Source organism: Danaus plexippus, chromosome 24 (genome assembly GCF_018135715.1).
Source record: "Danaus plexippus chromosome 24, MEX_DaPlex, whole genome shotgun sequence".
Taxonomy (NCBI): domain Eukaryota; kingdom Metazoa; phylum Arthropoda; class Insecta; order Lepidoptera; family Nymphalidae; genus Danaus; species Danaus plexippus.
The window spans coordinates 562,922-583,228 of NC_083552.1; the positions used below are offsets into that span (position 1 = coordinate 562,922).

The window sequence follows — 20,307 nt, forward strand, 5'->3', positions numbered from 1 at the left end:
AGACATTCTCATTTCGTCTGCCTGTAATCACAGTTGCTGCAAAGTAAGGAGTATGTAGTTTAAATAATAAAAAATGCGATAGTACAGCTCAGGTATACAAGGTCTTTAATCGTGAGGAAGTTAATACGTTGACATTTAATTGATCATACTTTCAGATAACAGCGTCTACCATTGATAACCCTGATTGTAAAGAAGTCCTTATGTCTTCGGTTGATCATCTCAAACAACTTCTTCAAAATTTGAAGGAGACTTGGGAACCATTAGTTCATACTCAGAATAATAATGATATCAAACATCAACTTAACCAAAATTTTGATATGGTTAACGGCTCCCTCAACAAGATAAAGACCACATGTTTAGGTAACACGTCGTATATTTTTCATTTATTGCGTATAAAATTTATTAATGACTGAGCTTAATTCTTTCATACCTACTTTCAAACTTATCCAGTACAGATATTTATATCACATTTTATGCTCTATTTAGTAACGAACACATATATTCACTTTTACATGGTACCATTCATACATCACCCAATCTTTTTGTATAGATGATCCAGAAAACTTAGATATCCAAGAGAAACTAGAAAAAATAAAAATATGTGAAGTGAAAGAAATACTTAAAGACGCAGAAAAACTTCTTTCTGAGGAAAAAATTGCGTTGGAAGTAGATAGAAATGAAAAACCGCTTTTGGACCAAAGAAAGATGCTGTCTGAAAAAATAACACTACTCAATGAAGCCGTGGCTCGTTTGATACTAGCGATGTTAGGTAATGATAATTTGATTTGAAACCTTAATGACGATTCTTTTTTACACAAATGCTATATTAAAAAATTTATTCCAATTACAGATCGCAAAAACCCAGAGTTTAAAACAATCGAAGAATCTCTGACAAATATTTCCAATTTATCTCCGGCTATAATTAAAGGTAAGTATTAAAATATTTTTAAAGGCTTCTTACTTAAAACAAAAATGAGAAAAAGAAAGAAAATTCTGAGTAAAAAACTTGCACTAGAACTAATATTCTTGTAATATTTTATAGATATTATGTGCCTTCAAAACAAATTAGACGATGATTCTCGACAAACCATGTTCGAGGAGGCAAAATCATTGTGTAAAACTAACCAGTCGGTTTGTAGCAGTATAGAAAACAATAATTTGGAGGTAAGACAGATATTTTTTTTTTACTTTTAAAACAGCTCATACTAAATATCACAAATCTTTTATACCTTTATTTGAATAATGTTTAATGTGTCCAAATACAGAACCTATTTTTATTTCTTCGTGTAGAAATTCAAAATGTAGAAATTTGAAACTTCCTATTAAAAACTTTTCACATACTTTAGGAACTCCTACAAGAAGCTTCAAAGTACGCACAATCTTCAGCAAAATTAATCCACATAACAAATCCGCATAGCCACCCCAATAAGGAGAGAAAGGTAAAGGGAATTTCTTTACATTTTATTTTTAAACCTGAATTACTTCTTCAAAGCAATTCTTTAATTTATAGCTTTGATCTATGCAAATATGGAGATTATATTGCACCAAAACGCATAGAATGCAGATGATATGGAAATATTTATTTGCAGCAATTTTTTGAGCCTTTAACTTTATAACAGCTAAGTTTGGATCACACTGATGATTACGATTCCCATGCTATCCGCTATAATTTTAAATTTTCTAAATTGTTGTTTTACATTTATAAAGAAACTTAACCTTAGAATCGCAGTATATATAATAAGTTAAATGTATGATTCACCAACCATATAGATACTGGATCTGAGTCGCAACGCGTGCGAGAGGACGTCACTAATGCTGTCGCGTCTATCCCGGTTGGCTGGTGCATCTCAGGGTACAGAGAACCTAGAGGACAAGGGACAAAAATTAGAAGCCGCTGGAATTACAGTCGCTAACGCTGCCCATGCTCTCCTTACTAATGCTCAGGTATATGAATGACAGTTTGAGGACGATAGGCAATAAATCAATAAATGTTACTCCTTTAGTACCCCTCAGCGGTCTTCATTTCCGATTCCATGTATATTAAATTGGTTTTGGTCGTTAGATTACGGCTCCATCCATCAATGAGAAAAATTGTAAGGCAGTTTTATTATCGTCTACGGAGAGACTGTCAGGCTTGGCTCAAGATATTAAGGGACTTTGGCAGCCTTTAAGTCAGAATACTGAATCAAAAGAAATTATTGCTCAACTTCAAAGAGATCTTAATTTGCTAGACAAAGACTTACTGGACTTAAAAGATACCTGTCAAGATAATTTAGGTACTAAAATTTTATTCATAATATGCTCGCTATATAAATATCAAAATTAGCAAAAATGTAAGGACTTAAATTTTTGTCGTGACTTTCTCTTCTGTCGGCGACATCAAATGTCTTTAACTTTACCTTGAGATGACTAGGCTATTATAACTAATTTGAAATTGAATAACAACTTCAAATCTCTTCATCATTTATTGAGCAAATATAATTCGTTGCTTTATTTTTTCAGACCATGATTATATTAATTTGCATTACCAAAATAATGTACCATTAACAAAGGAATTACAATTGGAATCGGTTTGTATATTATTAACAATTGCTAAATAACAACATATTAAAAACTTTACTGCCAAAATGTCATGTACCTGTTCAACACTTGCAGCAATCAAATGTCGGGAATTTCCAAGACTGTTTACCAAATGATAGTAAAATAGACAGCAGTGAGAAAGGCACGAACGAACCGCTGGTTGTAGTTAACACGCCTTTAAGACAGTTGGCGCTGAAGATACTAGAGTTGACTAAGGTGAATCAAGTGATATACTCACATATTTCTTCATAGCATAAAACTTAAAATTTTACTCCCTTTTTATAGATGAAACTTAAGTCAGACAAACTGAAACAGCCAGAGCACAAGGACTTAGAACGTTTTTCTGAGAATTTATCCGCTGCATTGAATACCTTGGATTTATGTTATGCTAAATGTGTAAACAAACCTCTTGTGAGTACATCAGAAAAACTATAAAACAATGATGAAAAAACACTATTTAGATCAAGTATAAACCAAATTTTTTATAAAAGTAGGACGAATATTACTAACACTTATTTATTTTTAAGGATTCCAAAAAACATCAAGATTTAGAACTTGCAATTATGGACTTACAACAAATATGCCTACTCTCAAGACGTGGAAATTCGTCAAACAACATTGTAGACTTGACGGTAAAATTGGTTTATCCGTTCCTTGGAACTGCTGATTGTATTTGATCTTATGAACTTTAATTAGAATGAGTTAAAACAATGCTTTCAGGATTACGTTAATAATGTTACATCAGCAGCAAACGTTGTTTTGGAAGTTGCTGATAATCTTCACCTCACATCTGATAAAGGAAATGAATCTTTGAAGGTAAATTGAAAGCTGATCAGAATTTTTTGTACAGTTTGGTCCAACAAAAATTAATATCGTTTAAAATTACAGATATTGAAAGAACATTGTAATAGAATACAAGAAAATGAACGAGTGTTACAGAATTCTGAATCGCTTGAAACTCAAGGAGGCATTATTGACAATATGACACTGGTTGATCAATTCGCGAAGGTAAACAAACAATCGTAATAAAATCATTTGCGGTAAAATCAAAATTTAATCTGTTGTGCTATAACATACATACTTTTAGGACTGCGATGAACAAATCCAAGAAATGGCAAAAATTATTCCTAACATAGACTCAGAATCCGCAAGAAATATTCTGAAGGAAAAAGTTGATAATTTAACAGAATGCTGCGACCTATTAAAGTTTGTATGAAAATTAAGTATACATTATCAAAATTCAACATTTTTATTTCGTCGTATGTTATTAGGTTTGCTACCAAAAGCAGTATATCCAGTGCCGCAAGTGTGGAATTTGAGGATAATATTCAAAACCTTGAAAGCGTCGCTAGTAACATTGAAAACATATTGGAGATAAACGAAGGATTACAAAAATCTGATGTAATAATATTTACTATACTGCAATATGTTTGGTAAAATAAATACAAAAATTGAGTTCTAATAAATTAACAATTAATACTATTACTATATAATGATATTTAAGATTGTTCCGTGTATTCATTTAAATGAAACAAAATTTTTCGGATACTTGTTATTGGTCATCAGATGACAAATAACAAGACTAAAAGACACCTTCATCTCGTCTGCTTGTGATCACGGTTGCTGTAAAGGAACTAAAACGTAGAGATCATGTACATATAAAATAATTAATAATTAAAACACGCGGTGCTTCCGAAAAATTTGGTTTCTTTTAGTATATGTGTTTACGTTTTATTTTTCGACCAAAATATCACAGAATCCCTCAAAACAAGATGTGCAAGTTGCCCAAACGAAGCTGACTGCTGCGATCCTGGCAGGAAATGAGTGTCATCTTCCAAAGGAGCTGACTCGGTATGCGGTCGCCATTCAAAGCAATGAGGGGGATAATAGAAGGTACGCTTTTTAAAACATATTTAAATTCAACTTAATATAATATTTCATTACTATTATCTCCTTTAAGACTAAAAGAACACCTGCAAAAATTATTGGATCTCCTTAAATTGCAAACAATCACAAGGAGCCATAGAATAGCAACGTGGCAAGATGTGGATAGTAATAATACTATAAGAGAGAAAATTTTAGAGGTAACGTATGGGAAATCATACTGACAGAATATATACATAAACTTTAAATTGTACGAGTATACGTAGTAATTTTTATTCCGGCCAACTTCGTCTTTATCACTTTTCTTGATTTCATTTGTAATTTCAAGGAACTTGAATCCTATATACGTGATATAAAAAGTCCACATACAGAAGGAAATGTTTCGGAAGCTAGTTTAATATCCAACAATGATATTAGAAGACTATTGATATCGAATACACCACCAGCGGAAGGAGACAAAGAGTAAGTTAATTATAATAATTATACGGCTACACTTTATTTTATATCACACAGTAACAGTCTAATAAGTTACACTGTGTTTTCAGAGGTCTAAAGCATAAGTTAAACAAACAAGTAGACAAAATGGCCTCAATAACAGAAACAATAATGCAATCGTTCCAAAAACCTGATATGCTGTCTAAAAGTCTTCATATGGCTTTAGAAACTACGGAAAATATAACTTCTCTGTCAAAAGCACTAAAAGGAAAGGTAAATCTAATATATGTTATAAATTTAATAAATTTTAAAAGCGGCTCAGATAGCAACTTTCTCGACTCCTTACAGGATTTACTGCAAAGTAAAAAAATTGATGAAGCGTCCCAAGAAGTCAATATGGCTACATATGATGTTATAAAGACTTCAGAATCATTATGTCAGGTAACATAAAATGTTAGTTATGTTCTTACACGAACGAATAATTAATTTAATGCGATATAATATTTTCAGTCCCCAGTTCCTGGTTCAAAACGAAAGTTGCTAGAGGCGTGTAAAAATTTAAATGACGCGTTGAACAAACTGGTATGTACTCAAGAGTGTCTAAAATAACAACTTAGTCAACTTACTCCAATGCCTTAAACAAAAAACTTAACAAACGTTTTTAATTTAGGCTCGAATCTCATGTGCCGATTCAGACGTCTGCATAGAACTACAGCGCGACCTGAAGCTTGTGACACAGCTTGTACAGCACGAGACTGCTCCTATATCAGCATCACTCACTGATTGCGCGGACCAACTGCACAGTCAGTTGGAAGTCATGAGTAAGGACCTTTTTTTAGTATAGCATAATAAAACTAGGGTTAAAAACATTATATTAAGAAACGTTATTTTGATTTTAACCAAATTTCCAGACATACTACGTTCGTCCGACGATATGGCTAAAAATTATCGAAATCAACTACGTCACGTAACATCCGCTGTCTGTAACAGTGCTGAATTCGGAACACAATCTGCTTTCTTGGTAAATAGTTCATTTACCCACCTACAATTTCAAAACTCCAATACTAATATCCCCTTTTTTTTAAAGTTGTCCTTGTCTGATGAAGATAAAAACGTGGCTCGGCTTGGTGTTGTTGATGATTATAAAATAAGTAAATCGTCGGAGGCTATTCAAGAAACATGTCTTCAAATTATTTGTTCTAGAAACCCAGAACAGGTGACAGATACATCCTATGACTCTTTATAATAAATTATAAAGCGTGACTTTTACTGACAGCTTACTTAACTACAGGCGAAGGAGTTAGGGAATGGACTTAATAAACAAATTAATCAACTACAAGAATTGGTAGATGATACGACTGCCAAGGTGAATGACGAATATAGAAACGAAATAGTAAAAAACAATGAAGCAATCCATGAAAGTTTCAAAAAACTTCAAGATACATTAAATTCCACAAATTTTAAGGTGATATAAAAATAGTCAAATAGAAATTACACTTAATACAGTCATATAATCAGAATTGCTTGTGTTCTAGGAGAAAGAAATAACGTCACATTCTTTTAAATTAATGGATGCCATCAGAAAACTAAACAGTCAGATTGAAAGAATTCCCCGACCCAAAATCGATGAAAGCTTCAAGAAAAAAGAGATATCAAGAGAAGTCAAAGAAAATGTCAGGTAACAATCAGAAATCTGTTCATCATTTAACATCATTTGAAAATAGCTAAGAATAAATAATTATCCTCCAGAAAATTAATAAGCAATGCTTCGACAATGGTCAAAAAAGCAAGTTGCAGTGTTGAGGACAACATCACTTGGGCAAATATCGGCGGAAATGACGTCATTCAGGCTCTCGAAGCATTGATCTCGTGCATTAAGTAAGAATATAAATATTCATTTATAACACAAATAAGATGCTTTTGTGACAACCCATTTAATACGATTTAGGTTGTAGTAAGTAGTCCTTAAGAGATACTAAATCTTTTTTATATATTTTTCAGAAAAAGAGGAGTTGAAGCTGGCCTTATGGAACCAGAGGTATTGTATTAATAAAAACAATGGCAGATTAAATACCATATATTTTTTTAAAACCAAATTAATTTTCCAGGAACAAGATATACCCTCAAAGAGTTATGTTCAAACCCAGTAAGTAATTTTGATAAATAAATCTATGCTACTCATGAAAATTAAACATGAATATAAAACATAATATTATTTTGCAGAGTTGATTTGGCTAACACATGGCTAAGAAAGCCCGCGTCCAAAGACGACAAAGTCGCTGGCGTAGAAGCTGCGGAGTCTTTATTGGAATTAGCTGAAAAGGTACAAATCCACCAGTGTCCAGTTGATGAATTGAATAACTACTAAAATTAATTATTCTAACACGCTTTAGATGTGCGAAGATCTCAGCGGCGGTGAGAAAGAAGAGCTGAAACATCTGATTATTGATACCAAACAACTTCTTAAAGAATGCTCTAACAACTACAATAGCGATAAAGCAAGGTAAATACATACACTGCCAGTGTCGTCTTTCAACAAAGACGACATATATATACATATATCATATATATATATGATATATGTATATGTATACACGTTTGTATGTAGGTATATTGAACTCATAGTATACAACAGTAGCCACATTGTTTTAATAAAAACATGAAATGAATTTTTCTTATATATTTCTGACAGTAGACTAAGTTTAAGTTTCAATTTATAAAAAGTGAAGAAAGTTTTTATATTGGCAAACAGTTTTTTTTCCTTTGGCAACTAACAAATAAACTACTTCTTATGAGAAATAGTGGAGTACTGTTAAGTTAAAACTAAAAAATATTCTCACATAAGGTCGGGAATAGACCCAAAACTTCATCAAAGACTATCATTATAACCACCGTACCACTAATGTGTACCTTACAGCCAGCTACGTGAGCGTCTCCAAGATATTCGTAAGCTGTGCGAGCGTGGTGCTGTCACACGAGTGGTGGAAACCTTCCTGATGGAGCCGCAACATGATCTGGATCAAGTTACACAGGAACCAGGTGAGAAAACACAAGGAATTTTATTAGAATGTGTAGATGAATGAAATATTAACACAGAATCCTCGTAAAAAAGTTCAGAATTGACAATGCTGGTAAAATTTTACTTTTAACAGTGTAAATTAATTGTACAAATAAAGATATATTGTGAAATATTGTAATAGTGAAAGTTACTAACACATATAAAACCTCATTTCTAATATATTTTTTTCTATAACAATTATTTAATTTATAATAATTTTATTTGGGAACGGATGTGCACTAAAATGTAGTTCATGAAAATTACAATTTATTCCAAAGAATTTTATATCAATAAGCAACAGCCCCTGTGGCCTAATGGATAAGGCATCGGCCTCCTAAGCCGGGGATTGTGGGTTCGAGTCCCACCAGGGGTACGGGAACAATCCTTTTGGTTATGCCAAAATATAATTTAATTAATAACCACACTACAATGTATACACGTAATAGTAATAAATTAGATCATTAAATATCAAAATTATTGTTTTAATGAGTTGTGGAAATTAAAAATATCAATAGGAGGTTATAAATTTAACTGTAACAAGTTAACTAAACTCGGAATATAGTTGTACCAAACATTATTTTCTGTCATAACAAAATTACGGTGATAGATATGAGCTGTTGCCTTTCATTACAAGTATTTTGCATGCAGTAAGCCTTTAAGCAAATTTATGATAAATATTGATGTTTTAATTTTTACTTTCAGATGAAAATAAGAGGAAATTCCTTCTTGAGAGGAAAATAGCGGAGCTGCTGACACACTTGGCTAGTGTCTCCAAGACAGCACGTTTTGTAGCCGACACCGGCTTAGCCCCGCGACAAATTCTTATGAACAAAACTGACCAGGTATGTAAATTCTATTGGTTTATATCCTGCCTTCTATCAAATCTTTCTAATTTTTTTTAATGAGAAAAGTGGCAAAGGAGCAAACGGCCTACTTGATGGGCAGTAGTCGCCGTCGCCCTAGGACACTTCCCAAGATATTATGTTGCGCATGCGTTGCCAACCTTGGTTTTTGGGGAAGAGGGAGGGGTGGGAATGTGGAGATAGCAGAAAAGGGTGGAAATAGGGAAAAGGCATCCGACTTTCTCACGTATCGGACGATACGCAGCCATTAAAGACTACTTCACGCCGATCTTCTGTGAGAGGGTGGTACTTCGCCAGTCGAGCCAGCCCATGTTCGAGCTGTAGTTACTTGACCACAGCTAGGCTCTACCTCCTTAATATTCATTATTAATTATTCATCAAATGCTAGCAAAGGAATATTTCAAAAATGTATTATTTGTGACACATTTTTTTTTATCCTCAGGCTGAACTCTTGGCACCTGCGCTAGTAAAAGCTGCAGAGAAGAGAATCCAGCATCCAAATGATGAGGTAAATAAAAATACATTACTTTATATTTACATGTTATAGTTGTGAGTGAATTTGTTATAATAACATTGTAGAATAAGGATAACGTCGTGCAGAAAGATAAATCAATAGAAAAAGTACATTATATATTTGTGAACATGCCCACGAGTGTATATTAAAAAATCTTATAACATGTGTGAGCAATCGCTATTCATATTACCGTTGTCTCTCACAGGCTGCCATAGCACACTATCAGGAACTGCTGGCAAATTACGCGGAATCCTTGACAAAGATTCGCGAGCTGTGCGACCGCTCCGTAGACCCTATCGACTTCTCGCGAGCGGCTGGTAAAAATATCCTACCCTATTACATGTGAAAATTTGTGAGGGGATATAGATGTTTGCTACCCTGTCACACTAAAACTACTTAACGGATTTTGATGTAACTTTGCTGTAATATAGCTGGAACACTACATAACATATATAGGGTTTTCCAATAGGGACGCTTGAACTTTGACAGCTGATTGCGGCCATGTTGTTTGAGTGACAGCTGTCAAATGCAGTGTGTTATATTCATTCCGTCCTCCCAAACCACCATGGCAGGTTACAGTGTCGAGCAGCACGTGCAAATCATAATATTGTTTTATGAAAATGGGTCTTCAGTTCGAGCAACGTTCCGCGCACTTCGCCCGTTTTACGGTCGCGATGATCGTCCTGCCGAGTCGATTATCCGTCGATTGGTGGACAAATTCGAGTCAACCGGGTCAGTTAACAATCAGCCGGTTCCCGTGCGTCAACGTAACGCGAGATCTGCCGAGAATATCGCCGCTGTGCGCGACAGTGTCCTCGAAAACCCGCGGCAGTCAATTCCGCGTCGCGCACAGGAACTCGGCCTTTCGCAGACGACAACTTGGCGAATTTTGCGTTGTGACTTGAGCCTGCACCCGTACAAGATCCAGCTGACCCAAGAGCTCAAGGTTAATGACCATAGACAGCGCCGTGTGTTCGCTGACTGGGCATTAGAGCAGTTGGAAGTTGACGCCGATTTTGGCAAAAAAATCATCTTCAGCGACGAGGCGCATTTTTGGATGAATGGCTATGTCAACAAGCAAAATTGCCGTATTTGGGACGAGACCAATCCACACGAGGTTCACCAAGTGGCAATGCACCCGCAGAAAGTGACTGTTTGGTGCGGATTTTGGGCCGGAGGCGTGATTGGTCCGTATTTTTTCGAAAACGATAATGGTGTGGCCGTCACCGTCAATGGTGAGCGATACCGGTCGATGATAACCAACTTCTTTTGGCCTGAAATCGAGAATATGGATCTGGACAACATGTGGTTTCAACAGGACGGCGCTACGTGCCACACAGCACACGCTACGATGGAAGTTCTGCACGAGCAATTTCTGGACATGGTCATCTCGCGCGGAGGTGACGTGAACTGGCCACCGAGATCGTGCGATTTGACCCCGCTGGACTTTTTCTTGTGGGGTTTTCTTAAGTCGCAGGTCTATGCCAACAAGCCGAAAACCACCGATGCCCTCAAAGTCAACATACGCCACGCCATCGATCAAATACAGCCCGATTTGTGCGCCAGAGTCATCGAAAATTGGACCTTTCGTGTGCGCGCCACCAACCGAAGCCGTGGCGGTCATTTGAATGATGTCATATTCCATACATAATGGGGTCGATAGACCTTCCAAATAAAAAAAAATTTCGCAAATATCTTTCCTACATGTATTTTTTTTTTTGCATTTCAAAGATCAAGCGCCCTTAATGGAAAACCCTATATTAATTAAATCAATAAAAAAGAAAGAAGCGTATATTTTGTATGGTGTTTATTTTCTATCAGATAAGAAACCGACGTAAATTCAGGATATTAGCTTGGTAGCTAGTGCTATATTTAACAAAAGATATTCTAAGCTACTTTACCTCAAATATATATTTTAGTCAGTGTTTCAAAATTGCAAAGAAAACATCATGTCCAAATACTCTTGTAACGATGCGTCCTTTTTTAGTTTAGTGATGTCTAAAAATTATTAAAAGCTATATATATATAATATATTGAGTGTCGTAGGGTCCTAAACGTTCGTGAAATATATTTTTTCAGGAGAAACAATGCACCGCATCACAGAGGAGAACAGCAAGGATCCCCAGAGAAGCGTCTACACTTCCACTGTTATTAGAAAGTAAGTTGCGAGACATTTTATGCTAACATTTATAATTTCTATAGATTTATCTACCGTTATCGATCGTTAAATTATCGTCCAAGTAACAATCCTTAATTTAGCATGTAATACAAATGTAAGTTCCATGATTCAGATACATATGCATGCATGTTTTTAAGCATGCATTGATATTTACATATGATAGATTTATATGATATTTAACACAGGTTAGGTGAGCGTGTCGTGGAAGCTGGTATGCAGGCATCTCTTGTGAAGAAGGACGTTGAACTTCAACGTACGCTCGCTAATATCAAAGAGTCCCTAGACCGTGCTGCCTTGGAACATCATACCAATTGGAAACAAGTGGCTACTGAAGTTAGTCTCGTTATAATATGCCGATCACATCACCTTCAATTGAATAAAAATTTTAGGAACTAGCTCCAACTATTTCTACCTTTTACCTAGATATTTTGATTACTTAAAGTACTAAATATAATATGTTAAGAACCATTATATTATTACCTTTATAGTATTGCGACATAAAAATGTCTTTCAATGTATGAAATCAAAGTGGTGGTGGCCTAGAGGTTAAAAGCTCGTGTCTCATGCATGATGGTGCGGATTCGAAACCTAGCAAGTGCCCATGTGTGTTTTTTACGAATATATATGTACTTTCTATGAGACACCACTGACACATGGTGAAGGAAAACATCGTGAGGAAATCTGCCGCCTGGACTTATAATTTCAAAATATAAGTTTGAAATCCAATCCCCTTGAGCAAGCGTCGTGATTAGTGCTCTAACCTTTTCTACGTGAGAAAGGGTCTTTGCTTGGCAGTGGGCTAGGCTGATGATAATGATGATCACACTATCTAGATTTGTTATTTTTTGACCCACGTTACGCTTTACAGAATGGTTTATAATGTTTTGGTTAATATTTAATACAGGTATTGAAAAAAACTGGTGAAGTGGAGTCTGTTCTGGGTGGAGAGAACATATTCCAGAAGGAGCCAGAATCAGATCAACCTATTTATGTAAGCATGACTCATTACACTTGTATTAGAGACGGTGTTGATGTAATAACTCAAAATATGAAGTATACTCTCCAACGATAATTCTTAAGTATTAGGACGATTGTTCGTAAAAATCATCAAAGGAACATCAGTTGAAAACTTTATTTAATAGCTACTTCTAACTGCATATGGCTGTGGAAATTAATTGCGAGATTTTAACTAAACAGATTCAAATAACAAAATAATTAAGACTCTTATATTTTGTTTAAGAGAGGCAATTATATCCCTTACATATACAAACTAGTTAAAGGCCAATAAGAGTTTAATGGTAATTGGAAAGGTAATGTTAACTTCAATATTGTAACAACTTTTAGTATTTCGAGATAAAATCGTGATATTTCTATGAAAAATCTTGAAAGAACATCCTCTATGCCTATATAATTATAGTTTTAGTATAGCTAGGCTAAGAACAGGCACCAGCATAGCTTTTACATTAATATATATATAATTTTAATAAATTTTTGTTCAGACTGCAGCTCTTCAACTCCACGCGGCTGTCCGTGGTTGGAGCGCGCGCCAAAATGACGTCGTAGATGGCGCCAAGTTACTGGCGGTGCTGATGGCGCGGCTCTCCCACTACATGGACACCGGTGACATATCATTACATACATATTTCCCTAAAATAACACTTCAAACAAATAATTACTTTTCGGTTTCATAAGAATTTTTTTATATATTATTTTTCATTCAAACAGAACAATGTAAAACAGTTTAAACAGTGTACGTAAATTAATTTATTGATAAATTAATGACATGAAAAGTAGTTTTTTTTGCCGTTAGCGTATTTTTCTTTGTATATCATTTCATTATTATCATTACAATGTTTGTTTAACCTTCAGATAACACGAAGGAGCTGATCGCCACATCGAAGTCGATCGTTGAGAGATCCCGCGAGATCGTCATTATCGCCAGAAAGTTAGCGTTGGAGTGTACGGACATGAGAATACGAACAGTAAATATCGGTTATATTACTAGATTCCGAATCCCCTTATTAATCGTTTAAACTCATTGATAATGACGACATTTTAATTATATTTCTTAATTACACTCAATATACAGGTACAACAATAATCTACATCAGAATATCCAGACTGTTTAGGTGTAGCTTAGTTGACCTTGATTGATCTTTTACTTTAAATACGAGGGTAGGCTAAGTTTTCAAGTGATAGCTGACGAAACATTACCTTGTAATTATATATCAGAATTAAATAACTATGGTTCATGATTTGTAATATGTAATATTTTTTTAGCCAAATTTTGTATAAATATTTTTCTCATAGAATCTGTTACAAGTTTGTGAAAGAATACCTACCATCAGCGGACAGTTGAAGATGCTGACAACAGTGAAAGGCGCCTCGCTAGGACAACAGGGTTAGTCACATGAAATTTATTATTAAAGCCGACAATTATACACTATCTAGCTGCTTATTCTAAAGTAATTATTTAATTTATTAATATATGAATGTATATAAAAGGCTAATCAATAGAAAAGAAAAAGTTATGCACAATCAGTCCACTTACGAGTATAATAGTTGTATAGTGACAAGACCAACACATTAAAATAAGAGGAAGCGACAGAGGATTTAAATTTTATAAATTAATAATTAGAAACGAATTGACTAATCGGTTCCTTGATGTGGTTTATCAGAATTGATCAATACAAATAAAGAAAATGAAAGCAAACTTCTTCGTTATGTCAATTGTTGATTATTATCTAACGTTCACAATTTTTCGTATCCGTTGATAGAAATTTAATAATCGCTTGAAAGCTCAATAATATTATGAACAAGACATAGTATTATTTGATCTATTGAAATAAAAATACATACAAATTATGTAGTCGCCAAACCGTACCTTAAACGCAATTAAGAGCTACCAGCTGCACTGATTATCCAGTTTTATCACATCTTGGGGACCAAAAAGATCAAATTAATATATTAAATACATGTTTAGTATACTATTATGATACAACAGGAACCGCTGAAGACAAAGAAGCCATGAATATGCTGGTCGGTAACGCACAGAACCTCATGATAAGTGTGAGTAACATAATTTATACGAACATAGAGATTAACTCGTTTTACGACTACGTAATACAGCTGTTCACTAACAGATGGCGCTGTTTACAATTTTAATATTATGTTGATTTTTATTTTTAGTTTTATTCAAAATATAAACTTATTACCTTCATATAAGGATGATTTTTTTTAATGGGTACATTTAAAGTTTTCTTATGAATATTAAAGCAGAAAATTTAAACCATACATCTTCATATGGTTTTTTAAAAACTTTCATAGGTATACAAAAACAAATAGCATCAAATACGAAGAAAGAAGAAAAATTTAATGAAAGAAATAAGCTAACGAACGAATACCAGATTCATTTTGCATTGCAACATTAAAATAATAAACTCATTAATAAAGAAAATTTTAAATTATATTCTTCAGATCCAGGAAGTGGTTAGCGCGGCTGAGAGTGCCTCAGTGAAGATAATGTCGTCTCAAAGAGGCTTCCGAATGAAGTGGGTCCAGAGGAATTATTATTGAATTTGAGCAACAATTATTTTCTACTATCATAGTAGAATTATAATGTAACAATGATGTTATATATTGTTTCTTAAGAAATATGTTACTTTAATTCATTCATGTCATATTTTTGAGTCAGAATGACATTTGAAACGTCACTAAAATACTATTGATAATATAATAGATTACATACTTCTTTGTTTTATTTTATAGTAAATTTTATGGTCAAAAAGGTTTTTCAATTAAAATTCCTCATATCCATTAATTTGTTACTTATAAGAAGAAAATAATAAAATAGTATTTTTATTTATTTTTAATAGTGGTTGTATAAATAAATAATCTATAAATCAAACAAAAATTTTGTAATTATCATACTTCAGAACAATTTGTAGATTTAAAATCTCATTCGTTATATATCTGAATAACATTCAGGACACTTATCTAAGAAATGTCATTTTAATATTGTTTTGACTATTGCTGTCAGCTTTGACAGCTTTGTCAGTTTGACAGCTCGACAGAGAGAAGGGGTGCTGGCACAAAATAATAATGTTACCTTTTGAAAAATATAATTTTTAGACAAATCTTTTTCGAAGATTTCTTCTATTATTTACTCTCCATTTGAAATACATATTAATATATAAGTAAGCAACAAAATGTCGGTATATATTACAATATACGATGTTTATTTACGATAATAAATTTCACAAGAACAATAATATGCAATACTGGAATTTGAAACAAAAAAATGTTTAATCGAGTTTATATAGAAATCTTTTTCTCTTCGTGACCCTAAAATATAGATTTTTGGTAGGTCGATAAATCAATCGTATTGCTCTTATAAGTTTCGTATTTCTAAGTGTATGTTGGTTCTCGCACCTTCCATTTCTATGTAAAATAAAACCTATATTTTCGGACTAACTACGTTACTTTATTATTTTAAGTACACACTCCCGACGTGTCGGTTACTCTGCATCAACCGTGATCACGGGCAGACGAGACGAGATTTTTTCCAAGTAACCCAAACGTCGAAATCTCTAATATATTAAGTTTTATTTAAAAGAATACTCGCGAAAGTTAGTTCTGTTACCTACCTCTCATGAATTCTACTAGCCTCGTGTTTTTTCTTTGCGTTCAAGTTTAACTGAAGGGATTACGTCTAACAAATGTTTTCCAAGATCCATATCTTATACACACGGTTATTCTTTCACTTCATAGATATAAATAAATCATATATATAATTCTCCTAGCTAGTGTTATAGCAGATAATATAAATCAATATATCAAGAAACGTGAATTTACTGAACATAATCTATAAAATAAAATTAAAAAAAATATTTTTCTTCAATTACTTAATTATATTTTATTAAAAAATCAGGTGGAAGAAATCATAATATAAGTAAAAACTTATATCTAGTTGATCATGCGTGGAATGTCAGAAGATAGCTTTATACCTTATATATACATATATATATGAAATGATGTCTATAAAGAACGAGTTATAATTTAGTTAAAGGAAGGTATCAACTTTAAAGGCCCGCCTCTCACACGTGAGGGAGCGGGCGCGGGTTCGACTCCTGGCAAGTACCAATATGATCTCTTCCGAGTCACATGTACTTTCTAAGAGTGTTTAGACATCACTGACGGACGATGAACTAAAACATCGTGAGGAAACCTGGTCTTATAATATCAAATTATAAGTTTGTAATCGTCAACCCGCCTTGAGCAAGGATGGTGGTTAATGCTTTTACCTTCTCCGTATGAGAAGAGGCCTTTGCTCAGCAGCGGGCTCGGAGAGACTGGTGATGATGATGATGATGGTGATCTGGACTCTTCTACACATACATAGTATTTTACATACAATGTTATTGCCCCAGCGATGTTCGTTAAATTTTCAATTTCTCGCTAAAATATTACTAAATATTCTTTATCAACACGCGAAAGTGTTTTAAATAGCAGCATTAGGAAAGAACAATTCGAAGATCACGGAAGACTGTGTAACTCGCACGCACAAGATCTGCTCCTCATACCTGTACCTAACCACAAGTTTCCTCAGTGAAACTAAACACAGATAGTTTGTAGTATCTCTTTCATAATTTTTGCATATAGTATCATTAACGCGTAGTTTTCTGTTTCCATGTTCGCTAACGTGTCTAGGATATATTTTTTATCGTTTTAGAGAAAACTGTTCGAATACAAACATTTACTTGCCATTTGCCGGTTAATCTAATTTTTCCATTTAAATAATTCTGTTACTAAGAAATCTTAAATTTTTCAATCTTTGTATTATATGATGCCCAAATAAAACAAACCTATCAACGATATATAAAATGTTTATTTACAAAATCTTAAACCTAGTCTTAATACAATTCTTAGACGACTTTGAGCGACACTGTTTTAATTATATATAACGATATTTATAGCACCCTTTATGAAACATGACCTTTGACGTTACGACCAAAAAAAATATGGCCATCAGTGTAAGGTCAAGGGTCACTACTGTAACAGCAACCCCGACAACTAGTCCGTTCACCTGTTTGCGTCACTGTTTTCTGGTTGCTCGTCTTTGTTAACGATCTGCTGTAGCTCGTAGTCTTGGACCACTTGGAAGATTTTGCTCTTAGCTTGATTCAAATAGTATGGGCTGAACTTTCTTAAGGTTGAACCCACTGTTATAAGGAACACGTCCAATGGGTCAGACGGGTTTAGTTCTTGGAAGTCGTTTGGCAGGTAGTCTTCCTGCCGCTTCCTGAAGCCCACGCTGGGTTTGACTTCCCTCTCGTGTCCGAAGTCTTGGCTGTAATCTGGTAGTTCCACTTCGCAGTTAGTTTCCTGTAAGAAATCATTGAACTCGTCGCTGGTAGCGCCCTCGGTGAAGTATGGCATCATAAAAGACAGCTGGTCTTCGTATTTATAGTTGTAACTTCTGTGGCTCGGGTTCCTGAGCCGGTCCCTGATCTTCCGACGCATCATGTCCCGTATATTAATCCATCTAGATTTACAGATCTGTGCTGCAAATGAGGACCAAAGAAAATCATGACTGAATGAAACCATTGAATGTAATGTTCAGAGCAGAATTTCAAATTAACGGGTTATATTAAATACTTCTAGATTTTTATAACAAATAAGGACGAAACAAAAATTATAAGTAATGTTAAGTAAGTAGATGCGAAAAGGTTCAACAATAACTTCCTTTATTTCCGTCACAGTCGAGTAATTTAAAAGCAACATTGTTTTTTATGTATGTTATTAATAAAATTATTCTATATATGTTACTTGTGTGTAAAAGTTTCTATTAAAATGCTTTGTTTTGTCTGTCGGTGTAATAATTATGCGATACTTGAACGATGTTGATCTCTGACATACATTTGCATTTGCACTTTGTGTGTCGCAGCGACGGGGGAGGGGGCTGTCCTAATATATAGTACGTAATACACAAATACAATACAATTGAACAAGCTCAACGTCATTTAATAAATAAACTTCAGCATTCTTCAAGGGAATATAATATATATTAATATTATATAAATACTATATAATTCAAAAATATACCATTTATTTTTTTTTCTAACAAGTCATAAAATTTTATTTTATTTTAATATAAACGGGAAATAATGTTACCGTTTATTAAATTCACTTGAGGGTAGTGACGAAACAAATTAGGCTCACACCAGACGAGCGACGCGACGTCACAGCGTATCAATTAAAGATATTTTCTATTGATTTGGATATTGTCTTTCAATCGCGTATGTCTGTCGTGACGTACGAAGTTACAGATGATGTATATAACTCACAGTTACTATTTAATTTCAATATAATTAATACAGTAACTGGAATTTTAAATTATAATGAGATGCACTTGTTTATTTTATAATGAGTTCCTCGGGTATGCTCAGTCCAAGTTCGTAACGACAAGGAGTTAACAATTTGCCGTTCATAACTCTACGTTGCGTTAGTTTTAGAAATTACTTCCTCATGAACTTAAATTGTCTTAAAAAGACTTATAATGCATTGTTAGTTAAAAACAAATTAATAAAAAATATCGTAACGTGAATGTTTATAACAAAAAATATTATAAAAATTAAAAATAAACTTTAAACCTTACAAATAATTGAAACATCGGTAGGAATTCATATTGATTAAATTAACACATCCGAGATCACAGGTCTGTTTACAAATAGGTTGAAATTTTCTAATCTTAAATAACTATAATTATTATTATTTGTAATTAACTATTTGTCGATATAACCACATGTACAAAAAAACATTATACCCAAATCTTGTTATATATATAGTTTTATTAAATTTAAAAATAAACTCAACTTTAAAATTAAACTCGTATTAAATACATGTTAAAATCTATGTAAGTAGAACATCTCAAAATATAATATTTACAAATATGGCGCGTTTAATTTAACGTGGACTCACCTGGCCTGTTTAAAATATCACCGATTTTTTGCCACACCACCTCCCTCGAGTCAAAATCTAAATATTTCGAGTGCTTCTTGTTATAAATGATGGGATTTTCTTTGACCAGTTTCAATAACTTTAAATCCAAAGTCTTGTTGAAGGGCAACGGCATCGTACCGGCTCCGGAACGCGTCTGGTACTGGAACGACTGCGATTTGATGTGTTACTATACTTAAACTCTACAAATACCCACATTATTTTTTTACTATATTATATTTCATCGATTCCGCATATTGTTTTATTTTATATATATATATTTTTTTTTACTAAGGTAGTGAAGTTGTTTTCGATATTTTAATTATGTGGTATCTAGAAAAACAATTATATATATCAAGCGACAAGGACTGAGGCATACCAATTGTTTGAATAAAATTTAACAAAAGTTTGCAATATAACAAGCCCATAGAATCAAAAATCTTAAAATAAGGTAATTTTTTTTGCATTTATTATAAAAAGAATAATAATTTAATTCTGTTAACTACATGTGACATTTACAAGACTTGAACATAATATCAATGTTTATTACATATTACCTCCTTTTGTAACATTCTCATCCAAAGTGGGCAACACCGTTCCGATACGAGAACTGCACGAGACGGCAACGTCGCGTCTAAGCGACTCTCCGACAGCGACACGTATATGTAATAAATAGTATTTATCTAAACTCCAATATTATGCATCTCGTTGATAACAGTATCGGAGTAACGCAACGGTAGGTATATCCTTATCATAATTATATAACTAGTTGTTTTAATACTATACAATAAATAGA

At 33.6% G+C, this 20,307-nt stretch overlaps 2 protein-coding genes and 1 non-coding gene across 5 annotated transcripts in view; 2 read left to right on the plus strand and 1 right to left on the minus strand.

Moving 5' to 3' along the window:
* Positions 1 to 15,300, plus strand: part of LOC116776071 (talin-1-like) — a 30,065-nt gene extending 14,765 nt beyond the window's left edge. For all 3 annotated transcript variants that reach the window (XM_061524272.1, XM_061524274.1, XM_061524273.1), the window contains 43 exons: positions 156 to 360; positions 551 to 769; positions 851 to 928; positions 1,043 to 1,164; positions 1,347 to 1,439; positions 1,771 to 1,944; positions 2,063 to 2,276; positions 2,503 to 2,570; positions 2,656 to 2,796; positions 2,866 to 2,991; positions 3,108 to 3,212; positions 3,301 to 3,396; positions 3,469 to 3,588; positions 3,668 to 3,786; positions 3,852 to 3,981; positions 4,337 to 4,473; positions 4,541 to 4,664; positions 4,793 to 4,926; positions 5,010 to 5,172; positions 5,248 to 5,340; positions 5,410 to 5,481; positions 5,570 to 5,720; positions 5,811 to 5,920; positions 5,987 to 6,115; positions 6,191 to 6,364; positions 6,435 to 6,577; positions 6,649 to 6,777; positions 6,901 to 6,937; positions 7,008 to 7,045; positions 7,123 to 7,222; positions 7,293 to 7,402; positions 7,817 to 7,938; positions 8,660 to 8,799; positions 9,263 to 9,328; positions 9,540 to 9,651; positions 11,414 to 11,492; positions 11,699 to 11,846; positions 12,418 to 12,504; positions 13,013 to 13,133; positions 13,383 to 13,495; positions 13,824 to 13,914; positions 14,518 to 14,582; positions 14,991 to 15,300. In XM_061524272.1, coding sequence (XP_061380256.1) covers positions 156 to 360; positions 551 to 769; positions 851 to 928; positions 1,043 to 1,164; positions 1,347 to 1,439; positions 1,771 to 1,944; positions 2,063 to 2,276; positions 2,503 to 2,570; positions 2,656 to 2,796; positions 2,866 to 2,991; positions 3,108 to 3,212; positions 3,301 to 3,396; positions 3,469 to 3,588; positions 3,668 to 3,786; positions 3,852 to 3,981; positions 4,337 to 4,473; positions 4,541 to 4,664; positions 4,793 to 4,926; positions 5,010 to 5,172; positions 5,248 to 5,340; positions 5,410 to 5,481; positions 5,570 to 5,720; positions 5,811 to 5,920; positions 5,987 to 6,115; positions 6,191 to 6,364; positions 6,435 to 6,577; positions 6,649 to 6,777; positions 6,901 to 6,937; positions 7,008 to 7,045; positions 7,123 to 7,222; positions 7,293 to 7,402; positions 7,817 to 7,938; positions 8,660 to 8,799; positions 9,263 to 9,328; positions 9,540 to 9,651; positions 11,414 to 11,492; positions 11,699 to 11,846; positions 12,418 to 12,504; positions 13,013 to 13,133; positions 13,383 to 13,495; positions 13,824 to 13,914; positions 14,518 to 14,582; positions 14,991 to 15,089 — 5,097 coding nt within the window. In that variant the 3' untranslated portion in view covers positions 15,090 to 15,300. The remainder of the gene's footprint in view (positions 1 to 155; positions 361 to 550; positions 770 to 850; positions 929 to 1,042; positions 1,165 to 1,346; positions 1,440 to 1,770; positions 1,945 to 2,062; positions 2,277 to 2,502; positions 2,571 to 2,655; positions 2,797 to 2,865; positions 2,992 to 3,107; positions 3,213 to 3,300; positions 3,397 to 3,468; positions 3,589 to 3,667; positions 3,787 to 3,851; positions 3,982 to 4,336; positions 4,474 to 4,540; positions 4,665 to 4,792; positions 4,927 to 5,009; positions 5,173 to 5,247; positions 5,341 to 5,409; positions 5,482 to 5,569; positions 5,721 to 5,810; positions 5,921 to 5,986; positions 6,116 to 6,190; positions 6,365 to 6,434; positions 6,578 to 6,648; positions 6,778 to 6,900; positions 6,938 to 7,007; positions 7,046 to 7,122; positions 7,223 to 7,292; positions 7,403 to 7,816; positions 7,939 to 8,659; positions 8,800 to 9,262; positions 9,329 to 9,539; positions 9,652 to 11,413; positions 11,493 to 11,698; positions 11,847 to 12,417; positions 12,505 to 13,012; positions 13,134 to 13,382; positions 13,496 to 13,823; positions 13,915 to 14,517; positions 14,583 to 14,990) is intronic.
* Positions 8,258 to 8,330, plus strand: Trnar-ccu (transfer RNA arginine (anticodon CCU)). Its single transcript has one exon. It is a non-coding gene; the product is annotated as a tRNA-Arg (tRNA).
* A 2,080-nt stretch (positions 15,301 to 17,380) lies between the features above and the next one.
* On the minus strand, positions 17,381 to 19,687 carry LOC116776002 (uncharacterized). The gene is made up of 2 exons (XM_032669073.2): positions 19,494 to 19,687; positions 17,381 to 18,076 (listed from the first exon to the last, which is right to left on the minus strand). The coding sequence occupies exons 1-2, from the start codon at positions 19,645 to 19,647 to the stop codon at positions 17,595 to 17,597; spliced, it is 636 nt and encodes a 211-aa protein (XP_032524964.2). The 5' UTR covers positions 19,648 to 19,687; the 3' UTR covers positions 17,381 to 17,594.
* Positions 19,688 to 20,307: the final 620 nt, after the last annotated feature.

What these genes read in the sequence shown, in the direction of transcription:
- LOC116776002 (XM_032669073.2), bottom strand. Translation starts at nt 19,647, where the DNA reads ATGCCGTTGCCCTTCAACAAGACTTTGGATTTAAAGTTATTGAAACTG. An exon ending in TGATATTTTAAACAGGCCAG is followed by an intron (nt 18,077 to 19,493) that starts GTGAGTCCACGT and finishes CCTCATTTGCAG; the next exon opens with CACAGATCTGTAAATCTAGA.